Source organism: Chelmon rostratus, chromosome 2 (assembly GCF_017976325.1).
Source record: "Chelmon rostratus isolate fCheRos1 chromosome 2, fCheRos1.pri, whole genome shotgun sequence".
Taxonomy (NCBI): domain Eukaryota; kingdom Metazoa; phylum Chordata; class Actinopteri; order Chaetodontiformes; family Chaetodontidae; genus Chelmon; species Chelmon rostratus.
The window spans coordinates 12,388,941-12,403,956 of record NC_055659.1 but is presented as its reverse complement, the minus strand read 5'-3'; the positions used below and the strand labels follow the sequence as shown (position 1 = coordinate 12,403,956).

Genomic DNA, 15,016 nt, shown 5'->3' with positions numbered 1-15,016 from the left:
GTTTCCGAGCTTGTTTGGTGAAAATAGGATTGAATCAATGCAAAGTGCACAAAAAGGAAGTCTTATCTTGAGGGCATGCACGGCTTTGTGTGTGTGTGTGTGTGTGTGTGTGTGTGTGTGTGTGTGTGTGTGTGAGAAGGGTGGGCGATATGGTCCTAAAATAATATCACTATATTTCAGGGCATTTCTGCAATAATGATATTCTTGATAAATACAGAGTACACCTTGCCAAAGTTTCAGTGATGCTATGCTGAGCCAGTGTAGTTTATCTGCTTGATTTAGAACTCACACTATCTGTTGAGCTCTGCCTGCAGGATTTTTTGGCTCGCCTCAACCGGGTGCTTCTGCTGGAGGCAGTGAAATATGTCCCCCACCCCTCCGCTTTTTTTGTTACAGTATTCTTACATATTATTGTGCTTTGTTAAACATCTGATCTTCTATAACCAAACCAGCTGCCGAATTCGCTCCCCTTTTTGGAATCAACTCCTCCACCGTGGACCTGGTCCTGGGATGACAGAGCTTAATAATTGTTTAACTCTCTGTAGTTACCCAATTGGTTCACATTGAAGTAGTGGCAAAATAAATTTAAATCACTTACATTGACTTACCGGTTAAATAGTAACAATGACAGAATAATAAGAATGGAATCTAAGGAAAAGCAACAGTCGAAAGGCGAATCCAGACTTAATCCACCAAACTAATGTATCAATGCTCAGCTCGATTGAAACTAGATCACACAAAAGCACTGTGAGGGGGTTTGAAGGTTCTCTCCCGGGCTGCAGGACCTTAAACTGCTCTCAATTCTGATCAAATAAACCTTGTTTACTGGACCTAAGCTAGAAGTCAGAAAGGTTAAATGTTTTACCCACCAGAAATGAAACACAGTGAGAGATCAGAAGTGTCTTGAGCTAAGATAAAGCTTTTAGGCTCCAACAGAAAGTTGCAACAGATGACCTTTTCACACATGAACCTTAAAGGTGTTTAGCTCAGCATCACATGGGAGCAACAGCCACAATTCCATCAATGATGAATCAGCCATTTCTCAGCTTGGGACATAGTAAGGCGTCATTAAATATTTTGGCATTTTTAACATGCTTATTTAGGGCCGTAGTGGGGTCAGTCTGTGGAACAGTATTGACTTTTTGAGCTTTGTTGGTGGAAGACAAAGGAATAATGTCAGGTTAATGGCTTCCTGCACTAAAGGGCTATGACAATTAAGTCTGTCTAATGTCTGAGTAGCCATTTGTCTCTCGGACAGCACCTAAATGGAAAAACTTTCTGAAACAGCCAGTGACGGTCGGGCAATCGGATGACTATAACGACTATCAGTGATTGGCTGAATTCGGTGAGTTAAGGGTTCATTTTGACGAAACCACAGTTGGTGATTGTTGGAACAGTGGAAAGACAAACCAAGACAGTTTTGGTGAGTTTTATTTTGCTTCTGTCGAGTTGGAATGAGTGTGTGTTAACTTGGCAGTTAAGCTTCATTAGTCTGAGTTCAGAGAAAGAAACTTGAATTCAGATGGTGTGCGGTCGTATTTTTCTGTTTAAAAAGGAAAATAATATTTCATTTGTTGACATTTTGTCAGTTTTTTTTGTTTGTTTATTTATCAAGCAATTTTTCTAACCAGTTGGGCGGCCAGTTGCAGCTATGTGAACTATAATGATGCATATTACCGTCACTACTAAGTACACACACAGATTATCTGTAATATAATGTGTGTGCTAGAGAGAAAAAAACATACTGCTCGTGGCTGCACTTTATATTTGATGAGGGGTTTGTGTGTGTGGCAACTGGAGTAGATCAAATGTGAAACCATTTTCCAAGGCATCTGCTCCACCCCCTTTTTAAATTAACCAAGCACAGAAATTGTAATTACAGCTGGTGATACAAACGGCGTATGAAGATGCGCTTCCTCTGTTGTGCATCCCCTCTATCAATTCAACACTGATCAAAGCACGGTAAACAGACTAAAATAGGGAAACACTTCCAGGAACAAATGTGAAGAAGATGCACCTCTTGCCTTGAAACAGAACACTGGCAGAAAAGACTGTTTACTTACTTCCAGGATGTATTTCTGCAGAGACTGGATGTCTTTCAGAGCCTCGGGGTCCTGGTGAATAACTACCACCTCCTTCAATGGGTACTGAAATACACACAGACAGTTGGTCAATAGCTCCTGTACCAAAAACACAAAATCAGCATGACAACCATGCTGATACCATACTAGACCTTGGGCACTAATGTGACAAAAGCCAGATATACTTAAATCTATAGGAAGTCACCTTGACGGGCAGGGTCTTCCTGTCTCGGATCACTCTGCCCAGCTCAATCACAGACTGCATCTGAGAGACAGCGCTCTCAATGCGCTTGTCAATCACACTCTCTCTGAAAAACAGAAACACAAAGAAAATCTAAGTCTCGACACATCATAAATAGGGTTATAATGTCATGGTATGAGCATTTGAATAGCCTTTTAACTCTTAAGTTTGGGTCACACAGCGTTAAAGTGCTGCTTTCTCCATCTTTTCATCCAAAACTCTGTACTTGGTGAGACTTCTGCGGTTGTGGGTGCCATTTGACTGAGCTGCCTTCTTATAATAAGAGGGATAAGAGGGATGAGAGGAATATCTTTCAAAACAACCTATCTTCTACTCCTAGGATAAGCATTGCACGTTATGTAAAATTCTGTACGATTCCGGGCACAGGTAGGGGACATAGGTGCATTTATGCCATAACTCACAGGCAGCATTCGTCATTTTCTGGTTAATTGTGGTTTAGAAATTCAAATAGCTATTCTAATGAGGAAAATGAATAATAGAGCGTGACAAGGTTAGCAGCACACATCCAAATAAAGACAGAGTTCAGAACCATCAGCGCTAGAGTTTAACTCAGGAACATCCACTAATAAGGTACGCTAAGACTTCCACCTCTGAATCCAAATTAGAGCTGCACAGCCACTGATAATCACGCATAATAAGGATATTAGCCCCAGCTGTGTGCAGGAACATAGACTGCATCCGTGTGTATGTGCACAGTGCTTGTTCATTTACTCCTGCGGTGTGTTCCTCTGTGTGTGCACACAACAGTGGAGTAAAATGAGAGAGGAGAGGACACCAGGGACAGCCAATCATTTAATGAGCTGATTGAGGAGCAGCTGTTCCCACCGCCTGATTGGTGGCTGACCTTTGGGAGGGGGGTGAAGTGGTCCCATTCGACAGCAGGAAGGACAAGCGGCTAATAAAGCAGCAGAACTGAGTGCTGCCTAAGTGACGGGGGAGATTATATGAACCATTACACAAACTATTTTCCTTTTGCTAAATCAAATGGATATTTAATCATGTCAGAACTTTTTATAGTTAAAGATGATGCAATTAAGTTTGGGCAATTAGAAATTCCTCCCAGGCATTACAAAACTGATCAGCCACCAAGGCACAAATTTTACTTTCTGAAGTAATTGAAGAGAAACGAATGAGAAGATCATATTTTGTGAGCAACACTCATTTTCGGGGCTGAAAATCAAGAGAGTCCCTGTGCTGTTCTGTTGGGTATTTCTAGGTCTCTGCTCAAAGTGCACAAACTCCTATCACTCTCTAAAGAAGGTATCAATAGTTTTACCGGGTTAGATATTAGAGAACATATTAATGAACTTGAGGGGGGCTGTGCACAAGGATTTCAGTGTCTTGAACCAGGCTGTTGATTGGAGCTGACTTTATACCGCTGTGGAAAATGCATCATATTTGCTTCACTGTTATCACACAGAAACAAAAAACCTTGCATTTGGCTCATGTGCAGACAAAGACTTTTGAATAGTTCTGAGTGGATTTTGTAAAGAACAAATTGATCCCACAAAATAACACGTATAATAATAAATATTCAACTGGAAAATTTCATCAGAGTGGTCGAAGATGAAGTAGTGAACAGCGGTAGGAAAATGATTAAGACACAAAGAGAACAGCTGCTGCTGCAGCCTCACAGTTAGCTACAAACTACTGTGAACTCTCGAGTTAGAAAAGCTTGTACTCTGAGGAGTTCAGACTGTGATATGGTTGGGGTAAAGTAAGGCCGCGCACACTGGCTGAAACTGCTTATATCCTATGAGAAAAGGGGCGAACAGAAGGGGGGGGGGGGGTTTACTGTGTGAGCTGCAGGGTGACTGTGTGGCAGCAGTTGACCTCAGTTACATTCATTTGGTTGAAATCCAGTTTTAGTGAGTGTCTGCACAGTTCAAGAGTTCTTGAACAAGACATCCTCACTGATCCAGGGGCAGATCCTGCTCTGTAGCTGATGTTGTTCTGAAGAGGGGACAATTAAAAAAGAGGATTTCCCTGCAGAGAAAAACTCAAATTAAAGCTATCATTATTACTAAAAGATGGTTTCCTCCAAGAAATTTGTGCTACCTTCCCCAACTGTTGGGTATGTTATTATGACGTGCTGCTCTAAATAATTACTGCAGAGTGAAAATACCCTGAGATGATTAATCAATGTCACCTTGTGAGCTAAGTCAGATGCATCCTGATGCTTGTCGTTTCATGATCAATTTACTTTCTATTCCTATATTTTAGCCATGGCATCAGGCCTCCACTATGGAACACAGCAGGAAGCTCTGTTTAAAGGTCAGTGTGTAAGATTTAGGGGGCTCTACTGGTAGAAATGGAATATAATATTCATTAGAATGTTTTCAGTAGCGCATAATTGGAAAATCTGAAAATAGGAATTGTCAGGTTTTCACTGCCTTAGAATGAGCTGTTTATATCTACAGAGGGAGCAGGTCCACTTTCATGGAGTCCGCCATGTTAGACCAACATGTTTCTACAGTAAGCCAGAAGGGACAAACCAAGTACTGATTGTAGCGAGACCCTTTTGTGGCCACCACAGGTTCTCTTGGAGAGGGAGGGATGAGGCGAGGGGTATCCAATTGGTTGCAATCTACAACTCACTGATAGATGCCACTAAATCCTACACACTGGACCTTTAAGGAATACGTACATCCTCACTGATTTCTGCCTGGCTGATCCCAGAATATTTATGTCGGGGGTGGCCAGAGGCTAAAGAGGTATACAGATGCATTATACATCACATCAGCCACATTTAGCTAACATGGATAGCGACTATCCAAGGCTTTTCTGCCACTGAGTGATAATATGAAGTGGAGGACCCCTCATTCAAAATCCCTCTTTAATGAAAGTGGCATGAAGCAGTCAATGTCTATAAAAATTGAGCTTTACTGAAAGATTTTTTCCAACCTGACTTGGGGCAGCATGAGATAGTGGATGCTGCTGGCATCCTTCTCTTCGACAGAAGCGGGATCGATGAGGTGACGCAGATTTTGGTACATCATCTCTGTAATGAAGGGTGTGAAGGGAGCCTGAGAGGAAGAAGTAAGTAAGTAGACATGAGAGAAAAAAAGAGCAGAAGATTATTAGATGCTCTGTACTGTAGTTAATTTACATTTTCTGGCATAAAGGTCTTAAAGTCAGAGGCAGCTATAAAATCTGCATAAAAAAAAACCACATTTTCATCGTAGCCCCCCCCCCTCCCCCTTCAAATGGTGCAAAAGTTCAAACAGCATTGTGCCAGAGCGAGGTTACTTCTAATGTGATTCTCGTCTATTTCAACCACGGCTAATTAATTTGTGTAGCTTGCAGCTGATCTGTATTGATCTGGGTTAGGCTAACTAGCTCTTAGCGTGCCTCTTGCCTCACATGCAAACATCTTCAGTGTGTTATAAATAAAAACTCCTACTGCTCATGCATTATTCATAGCCATGCAACCATACACACACACCTCTTCCAAACCAGCATTATTTCTTTGTGTCTTGCATGCACAAAAGTAAACCCTCACCACAAGAAATTTCCTCCATGCAGCCTCTTTTCAGTCTCACACACACACTCACACACAGAAACAGTATGACTCACCATCAGCCTGCACATGGAGAACAGAACGCTGAAGAGGGTTTCCAGCGCCCACAGGCAGTCCTCTGTGCCATTCTCTCCCTGCAAAGTTCACACATGCATCAATACAGTCAGTCCCCCTCGGAACAGTGAAAAGATAAATGTGCTCCAGCAGACATCATCCCCAATCCACGACAATCTAATGCTGACCAGGAGTGCAAGAAACTGATTGCTCCACAGATGGAGGCCACGATTAAGAGACTTAACAATAGCTTAAATCACTGTTTCCATTAACTGAATGAATAATTCATGTGCTGCACAACAACAAAAAAGAAAGATGCAGGACATAAACGGTAAAGAGTAGCATCATCTGTTTTTATTCACTTATGTGCTGTATACAATTCTACTTTGACTCATTGGACCCAGTACTACTAGTGACTGTCACTCCTGGGACTGGATACCTTTTAGTCATTGGCTTTCAGCTGCTGTCAAACACCTGCACCTTGCCTCTTCCTTACATAAAAACAACATTAACTCTAGAAACAAGCACTGATTCAGAGGTGCTATCTCACCTTCAGGCGGCGTCTATTGGTCCTGACATACCAGTTGGTGAGCATGTCCACAAACTTGACCAGGCGAGGTACGACGGTGTACAGGCGGTAAGCTGCAACAAAAAACTGCTGTCAGTTTGTTTACACCAAAAATAGAAACGACATGAAGAAGTTGCCCGATGGGATGGATTTTAAGATATGAAGTGGTTATCTTCTCAGCCACTGTTCAGAAAATGATCAGTGTGGGAGTTTGGGTCTGTCTCACCATCCATCTCAGCCTTGAAGAACTGGATGAGGGACTGTGTGAAGGACTGAATCCATTTGTCCATGATGTTGTCACTCTGCTTCGCTGTGTTTTCATTGTACTGGAACTGAATGTCATCCTCCTAACACATAAATACACAAACACACACAAAAGTACACAAACACAGCATTAACACAAACAACCTTTTTTCACTCCTCTGATGAATTGATTGGACACAAAATATCTTGATGTGAAGTAGCTGAAATGGGAAATGTGAACCACATATCAGCAAGAATATAAGAAAAATAGTCGCAAAATAGCAGTTTGAACCTTCATATGAAGCATTGCTGATGGGAGCCATCTGCAGGCAAGGAAAACAAGCTCTGCAGCAATTTTGCCACCTACAGGCAAACAGTTACAACTGCAGTTCGTTCTATTTTCGTAGTTGCTGTGAGTGTCAGTGTGAGTAATGTTTGAAATATTGTAAATTCTAAACTTTTGTGTTGATTTACCCTTACATATCTGTTGTTCACTGGAAAAGAAGTTAGTGATGCAGTTATTAAACAGGTGACTGCTTAGCAAGATGATTATCACTGAGGCTCCCATGTTGGTCAAGTGCCTGAAACAGCTTGATGTTAAGAGAGGTCATAAACATTCAGTGAAAATAAATAACTAAAGAATGGAAAATAAATGGTGAATTCATTCAGAAATCTGTTCTTTTATTATTTTTAAAGTATGACTTGAAAGTAGAGAGACGACAAGAAATGAGAGGAGATGAACATGACATCCAAGAAAGTTCTCCAGCTGGACTCAAACTGGATATGTTGCGGTTTCACGGTTGTTGCCTTAAACCTCTAGGCCACAAGGGCGTTCCAACATTTGGTATTTTGCAGCCACAAGTTGAATGAACTACAGCTGCAACACTGATTGTCTGCAGGAGATGGAAGTAGCTCACGCTGCAGCAGTATGTTACCCTCTTTGACTATAGGTGGCAACATCAACGTGTTTACATTTTCAGATCTAAACTGCTGATATTAAAAGCTCATAGCTGAAAAGCTACTCGTTGTGGAGAATCAGCCAGCTAAAGCAAGTTTCTGACTTCTTTTTTAAAAATGTTCTTGCAGGACAGTTTATAGAGGGACACTTGGACCAGCCGTCAGTTAACCAGTTCCCTTTTTGTACCAATGATTACCTAATAATCATTGTTTAATAATAGCAACTGCTGTACTATCATGTGGTGATGTGTTATTTCAGACAGGGACTACCTGAAGGAATATTGCAGGAGTTGTGGAGGTAATGACCTTTCATTCTGTTCATTACACATGTACCTTCTGTAACCTTTGTACGTTCTGCACCAGGAAGCGATAGGCATTATACCACGGCAGGAAGACATCCTTCAACACGTCTCGCACTCCCTCCTCTTTGAAACGCAGGTTCTCTGCTCTCACTACGGGAGAGTTGATGAGGTACAGTCTACAAAGGGAGACAGCGCAAGAAGATTAACTATGAGTGAGCAAGAGCATACAGTGTGTACACAGGTAACAAGTTGAAGGCATGCATTGGATGTGTTTGAGTGGGGCTGTATGTGTGGGGCTGTAGGAGTGGGGCTGTAGGTTCGGGGATGTAGGATTGGGGCTGTAGGAATGGGGCTATAGGAGTGGGGCTGTATGTGTAAGTGGATCGACATAAATGAAGTCTGTGTGTTTGTGGTGAAGACAGAGAGATGTAAAAACAAAGTGACAGTCAGAATAAACTGAACGGCGTTGCCCCAGTTACACATTCACCAAAATCACTTTGACTGCACTATACAAGAAGGAACAAGGCACCATAAGAAGAGTGTTGCGGAAAAACAAAAAGTCTGCACCCAGACAGCTAGTTTAAAATCAAGTATAACAAAATCGCTCATTCTGGAAGAGACAGCAACATATAACTTAAAGTGAAAGGAAATACATCAAACACCATGGTGCCATAGATGCATTAATATTTGCTGTTTCCTTGCTAATTAAAGAGTAAGAGTGACAGGTTTGTACATCAAGAGCATGCACAATAAATCAAAGATTTGGAATGAGATGTTAACAGTCTGTGCATGTTTCCAGTGGCACGATCAGGCCAAGTCTTATACATGGAAAGCAGTAGTCTAGTCTAATAAGTGGCAACATTTTGCAATGTAACAAATAACAATTCAATTTATCCTGATTTCTCTAACAATGATAGAGATGTCCCAAGCCACTTTGCAAGATTAGTATCTAGGTCATTTTTCAACATCTACAGGACACTTATTGGACATTAAAGCAAAGCTGTGAGGCAGGCTGCATTTTCTTAATGCAAAACCATTCAGATGTCAAACATGTCTGGATTGGATTAGCATAACCAATTAGGCTAAATGTCCACCTTGAATATGTTCTGCACATATTTCTGGGCCAAAGCCTAATTTTACCATCAGCATCTCGGTACAAATTAATCTCTTCATTAAAGCCAAATAAACACACTGTTGACAGGACAACGACAGAAAATCAGAATTATCCACATCAATATAATAGTCTGTGGCAGGCATCAGCACACAGCGTAGACTGGTTAGAAAAGGTTTTGATGATGATTCTGGAAGCAAGCTAATGTGATGCAACTTCATGCAATAGGCCACGAGTGACTTGAATAGCAGCAACTCTAAGACATAAAATGCAAAATAGACAAAACTACCAGTTGGCCAAATAACTTTCTGGCACCTTAAAATGAGCCAACATGAAGACAGACGGTTGTCACTTCTGTTCATTCTACTCTGACTGAAACTGATACTTAAACAAAAAAACCCCTCACAGTGTATACTTCAGTCTCTCACTGGTTGTTTACATATAATGTAATGTCTGATGTAGAGAAGTGGCTATACTTTAAAGTTTTGAGGCACCAAAAAGGCATATTCTGTTGTAAATCAAAGCCTTAAAAAGAAACAGACCACAGCTTCTCTTTCTTTATCTCAGCAACTCACTCTTCATCAGTCTATATGTGAGCATATGGCGCAACTGCATAGTGCTTTATTCATTAGGCCATATGGCCATGGCACTCTCACTGCTCCGGGCAAAGGAGCGAATGTATGAGGGGAAACGACGTGTGTATGCATGTGTATGTACAGTATGCGTGAGTGTGTGTATACTGTATGAGAGACACAGAACCTGCCTAGTTAAGCGTGTATAGTGATTCAAACCTTTTAATACCAAGCCGCTAATAACATAAGGTAGGTTAACACACAGAATTCTGCCACCGGCACACAGGCATTCATGCTGCAGAAACACACACTCACACTCCTTCACATTCAAGCACAGATCTGACCTGAGGGCATCAGCTCCATAGTTCTGCACTATCAATCCTGGATCTGGGTAGTTCTTCTTGCGCTTGCTCATCTTCTGTCCATCGCTGCAGGAATGAGACAGGCAAAGGAATTAATGCATATACACATGCACGCATGCACAAAAGTGCATGTTAGGAACCATGCACTTGGTATTCAAATTAGTCCTTCCAGGTCAGCAGGCCAGTGAGCACAGTGCTGCATTTAGACCCCGGGGCTGAGGACAAGCAGACCTATTGTAGAGCAGCTCTAAGGGCTAAATGTTGAGCAGCACACATAACCACACTGATCGTGGGAAGCAGCAGAAAAACAAGGCGATGAATGAGCAGGTGAAGAATGGAGAAGAAACAGAATATAAAATGGAAGTAAAGGGGAGGGCAAGGAGTCAATTAGTGGAGGCAGACAAGAAAAAATTATGTCTGCAGAAAATAGCTTAGAAATTCATCTGAAATTGACTGAAAGGATAAGGTTGGCAACATCCTGTATTTTTCTTACTGTCAACAAATCCCATTAAAGACGAAACCAAAAATAGATGCTGCTTCTGAAAGCCTGATATACAGTAGCTTATTCAAATGTGCCACAGACCTCCACTGCTGTCCACAAACTATTAAAAGCACGAGTGAGCCACACCGTTGCACTGGCACACAAGTTCTTTCATCGTTATGAACATGGGCACTGTAAGTTTTTTGTCTTTAACGTTTTTTTTTGGGGAATTTCTTTTATCTAGATATTTACAGCTGGCGAGAGAAAGGAAAGGCAGTGGTGGGTGAGAAGGACGACATGCAGCGTTTGACGTGGGCTGGACTCAAATCCAAGCCGCTGCGGTAAGGACTCAGGCTTCATACATGGTACGTGGTCTACCATGTGATGCCGGGGTGCACTCGCACTGTAGTTTACTTAGAGTTCCACATACACCATCCTGCAGCTGTACATACAACCCTGAGTCCAGAAAAGTTGGGACAATGTGAAAAACGTATGTAGCAACAGATTGCAGTCATTTGCAAATGGACTGTGTTTACCGACAACGGTTTTGCAAAGTGTTCCTGAACCCATGTAGTAACATTCTTTATACAATCATGTGTTCACAAAGTGGTGAACCCTGCTCCATCCTCACTTGTGAACGACTGAGCCTTTCCAGGATGCTCCTGTCATACCCAATCATGATGCTATCACCTGTTACAAATCAACCTGTTTACCTGTGGAATGATCAAACAGGTGTTTTTGGAGCGTTCCACAACTTTCCCAGTCTTTTGTTGCTCCTGTCCCAACTTGTTTGAAATGTGCTGATGGCATCAAATTCAGAATAAGCAGATATTTACAAAAATCAATGAAGTTAATGAGATAGAACATTAAATGCATTGTCTGAACTGTTTTCAATTGAGTATATGTCAAAAAGGATTAGTAAACTATCACATTCTGTTTTATTGATGTTTTACACAGAGTCCCAACTTTTTTGGAATGAGGGTTGTACTCGCTACGCACCAAATCCATGGCTGAAAATCATCTCAAAGAATTTAACCATTTTCTCCTCTTTTTAAATAACGTTATATTTCTGATCAGTTTGTAAAGACTTCTGCTTTCTGTTAAAACGAGTGGGCTCGGGGGCTGAGCCACTAGCCACTGAAGGGAAAACAGAAAATAGTTGGCTTCAATCTTTTTATTTGGTGACAATGAGAGAAATATAGATTAACACCAGCATTAATCTTTAACGACCATGAATTTTATTTGCAAATTAAAGGAACATGTGGAGGAGCAGTTTGTTAATCAGTCAATGGTCTCACCTTGCAAGTACCAATCCATTAACAATGACATTCTTGAAGGGCGGCTTGCCAAACAGCGCTGTGGAGAGTACCAACAGGGTGTAGAACCTACAGTAGGACACAAACACATTGAACACAAGGTCAGGGTAAGAAGTAGGACTGAAACACTCAGTTCATTCCTTCTCTGCAGTAGGATTACGAAAAACAAATGTAGTAATTTAATCATTTTTTCTTCAGCCATTTGCCATTATTTACTACTCATCCCATCAATTCAAAACTATTCATTATCAAGTGTTTTAGGACCACGCCGGTCTGCCTGATCCATCCCTTCATGCTCTGCTTCTTCCCTCAATGAACGCAGCAGGGAAGGTTTTTATTCCTCATCTGTCAACCTCATTCCATCTATCCATTCACTCACAGCTTACCATCCCCTCGTCTGGTCAATGCCTTCAGCGATGAAGTCTGCTGGGAAAGTGTCCTCAAACTCCTTCCTGTTTTCGAAGGGGTAGTGGACCTGGGCGTAAGGCATGCTGCCACTCTCAAACCAGCAGTCAAACACCTCTGTGACCCGCCGCAGAGTGCCCTTGCCGCACCGAGACGGGATGGTCAGGCCGTCAATGCTGGGCAGAGAAAGAGTGGATAGAGGGAGGGAAGGAAAGAGAGAGCCGGTACAACTGTTAAGGCAAATGGCAGCAATAATAACTTGGCCAGTTCTGTTTTACTTTAGGTTATTACTGCCATGAGGAACTTCTTAAACATTTGTATACCATGTGGATCCACAGGTCTATAAGGTTTTTGGCTGCAGTTCAAAACAGCGATTTTATAATCTTTCACTCCAGGGAGGGAGGTTTAAGAAAAGAACAGTGGCGCTCATGTTGTGCTGACACCCACTACAATAAGGTCAGTTATTGCTTTATGCTTCAAGGATATGGATTCATTTACTCCATATATCAACTCACTCAGATTCAGGCCATGAACAAAATCACTGTTTCTTCGGTGAAGTTGCTTAAACTGAGGAAAACAGATGAACCAGGGTTATGTAGTAGTGTCAGAGCCTGTGTGAGGTACCAGGTTAAATTTACATGTATGTATTCTGGGGAAACAAACATCAAACAACAACAAAATGTCAATATTATATAACCACAGAAAGCTGATTAAGCACATGTCATTTATTTTTCCCTCCAGCAACAACCTGGCAAACATCTCCACAATCATTAGCACTCAGGCCAATAAACTGCAGATTACACCTTTAGTAACGTGCTAAGTTGCTTCGCTGCAGTACTCTGCAGAGCTCTGCTCCTGGGCCTATTGAGGAAAGGCAGAGTGGTAAGCAGGCATTTTCCAAAAAGAAGTGCTCTGCTGAGTGCATTTTGAGTAGTTTAATATATTTTTGTGGTGTGTCACGCATAAGACTTTGCTAAAATGTGCTTTCCTACAACTTGGGCAGAGCCATTATTGCTAACAGCTGGCCACTTATTACCTTATAATGTGAACTGATAACAGGCTGTGACTTTAATTGTTAGAGATTCTTACGTCTTCGGATTTAGAAAAGAACAGTCTTTCCTGTGCCTGGTTTTGCTCGGGTCAGGTCACACCAGCAAATTTCTCAAAATCTGATAAACTGTTACATAGCTAATGAGTTATTCTTTAATTAGATGAGTTTCTTTTAATCTCAAAATTGAGTTTAGCAATCTTCATTACTTCTCCAAGTCTTCCAGACCTGCTCAGGAGCTTGTTCTGTGCAACCCAAACACAGATGCACAATGAAGGCGACCTCTTCCTCCCCCCTCAATTAAATATGGCCAACCCCATGGAAGTGATTAAAGATAATTAGCGGATGAAGAGCGGAAGAGTATAAAGTGATCTGTGTTCCACAACACCCGTCTGGTTCAGGCAGACAGGTCACGTTAGACAGGCAGAGGGCAGATTTAACAGGGACACACACGCACGCACATGCACGCACGCACGAACACGCACACGCACACGCACACTCTGTGAATCTGAGGGTGTCACACTATCACAGCAGACACACACCAATAAGTACAAGTACAGGTAGATGCTGATAATCTCTGTGTTTGATCAGTGACTCACCTCTCCCGATGCAGATCAGTTACTTTGACTCCAGCCAGTTCCTCCAGTTCAGCCATGGACCCGACACACACCACCTGACGAACACACAAACACACACACACGCATGCACATGCACACACACACACACAGTTCAGCCTGAGTGAGAAATATCACAAAACAGCATTCACAGTAACTAATTCTCTAAATATTGCTGAAATGATACATTGAATTAATTAGTTGATCTAAAAGAAAATGAATGACCATCAATTAACAGTTTAGATCATCAAGTAAAAATATCTGACATTTGACGGTAACATGAGGATCTGCTACTTTCTTGCAGAATTTTTTTTTTTTTTTTTGTATTTATTCTAATTGTTTGGGACTATGTACAACATTAAACAGAAATGCTCTCATTTGATGCAAGCAAAGCAAGCTTTTGAGCCAATGAGGAAAAAAATCCATTGAATTAAACAAGATACAGCATGTTAATTAGTGAGCTTTAGAAGTGCTGGTCGGAGGATTTTGTTACCTTTGGACAGAGCCGGGCTAGCCATTTCCGATGCTAAGCTAAGCTAAGCTAACTAGCTGCTGGCTGTAGCTGAAGAGTGGCACTGAGCTTTTGATCTAGCTCTTCAGCGTATTCCCAATTATGTCAAACTATTCCTTTAATCCACAGAAATTGAAGCCAGTTGTATTTACCCTAATGTGAAGTTATTTGTTTAAAGCCTGCAAAGGACTATCCGTGTCAAACCTCCTCATTCTGATGTGTTTTTCTGCCTGTTTTTGTATTATCACACTACAACACAACTTAAAAGTAGGCCTACTTCAACACACTTCCTGAGTAACTTTACCTAAGAAAGTATGCTAAAGTGTGTTATCTGGTCTCCTCAGAGAGTTAACCTGTAGGCTCTGCTCTAGTTTTACCAAAGCACCAGGTAACATGGCCCAGATACAGCCTGAAACACCACCGTCATACGCAAAAGAAGGCAGAGCAAAAGAAACACATGCACAAAAGACAGGGACAGAGAGAAGAACAAAAAGAAAAGATAGTGGGAGATAGACACTGTACTGCCACACACAGAGAAGCACACACACAGACAGACACACGCGTTTAGTTTTGGGTGTGTGATTTGCCGCTGAGGGGTGTGTGAGGGAG

The 15,016-nt window shown here is 41.7% G+C and overlaps 1 protein-coding gene across 1 annotated transcript in view; it reads right to left on the bottom strand.

The window, feature by feature from the left end:
- The window catches only part of iars1 (isoleucyl-tRNA synthetase 1), a 55,994-nt gene that overhangs the window by 16,076 nt on the left and 24,902 nt on the right, over positions 1–15,016 (bottom strand). Inside the window, exons 15-25 of the mRNA XM_041945817.1 lie at positions 13,882–13,955; positions 12,216–12,410; positions 11,812–11,898; positions 10,015–10,098; positions 8,019–8,163; positions 6,712–6,832; positions 6,468–6,559; positions 5,920–5,997; positions 5,248–5,369; positions 2,287–2,389; positions 2,064–2,147 (exon numbers count right to left, since the gene is read on the bottom strand). Of these exons, the coding sequence (XP_041801751.1) occupies positions 2,064–2,147; positions 2,287–2,389; positions 5,248–5,369; positions 5,920–5,997; positions 6,468–6,559; positions 6,712–6,832; positions 8,019–8,163; positions 10,015–10,098; positions 11,812–11,898; positions 12,216–12,410; positions 13,882–13,955 (1,185 nt within the window). The remainder of the gene's footprint in view (positions 1–2,063; positions 2,148–2,286; positions 2,390–5,247; positions 5,370–5,919; positions 5,998–6,467; positions 6,560–6,711; positions 6,833–8,018; positions 8,164–10,014; positions 10,099–11,811; positions 11,899–12,215; positions 12,411–13,881; positions 13,956–15,016) is intronic.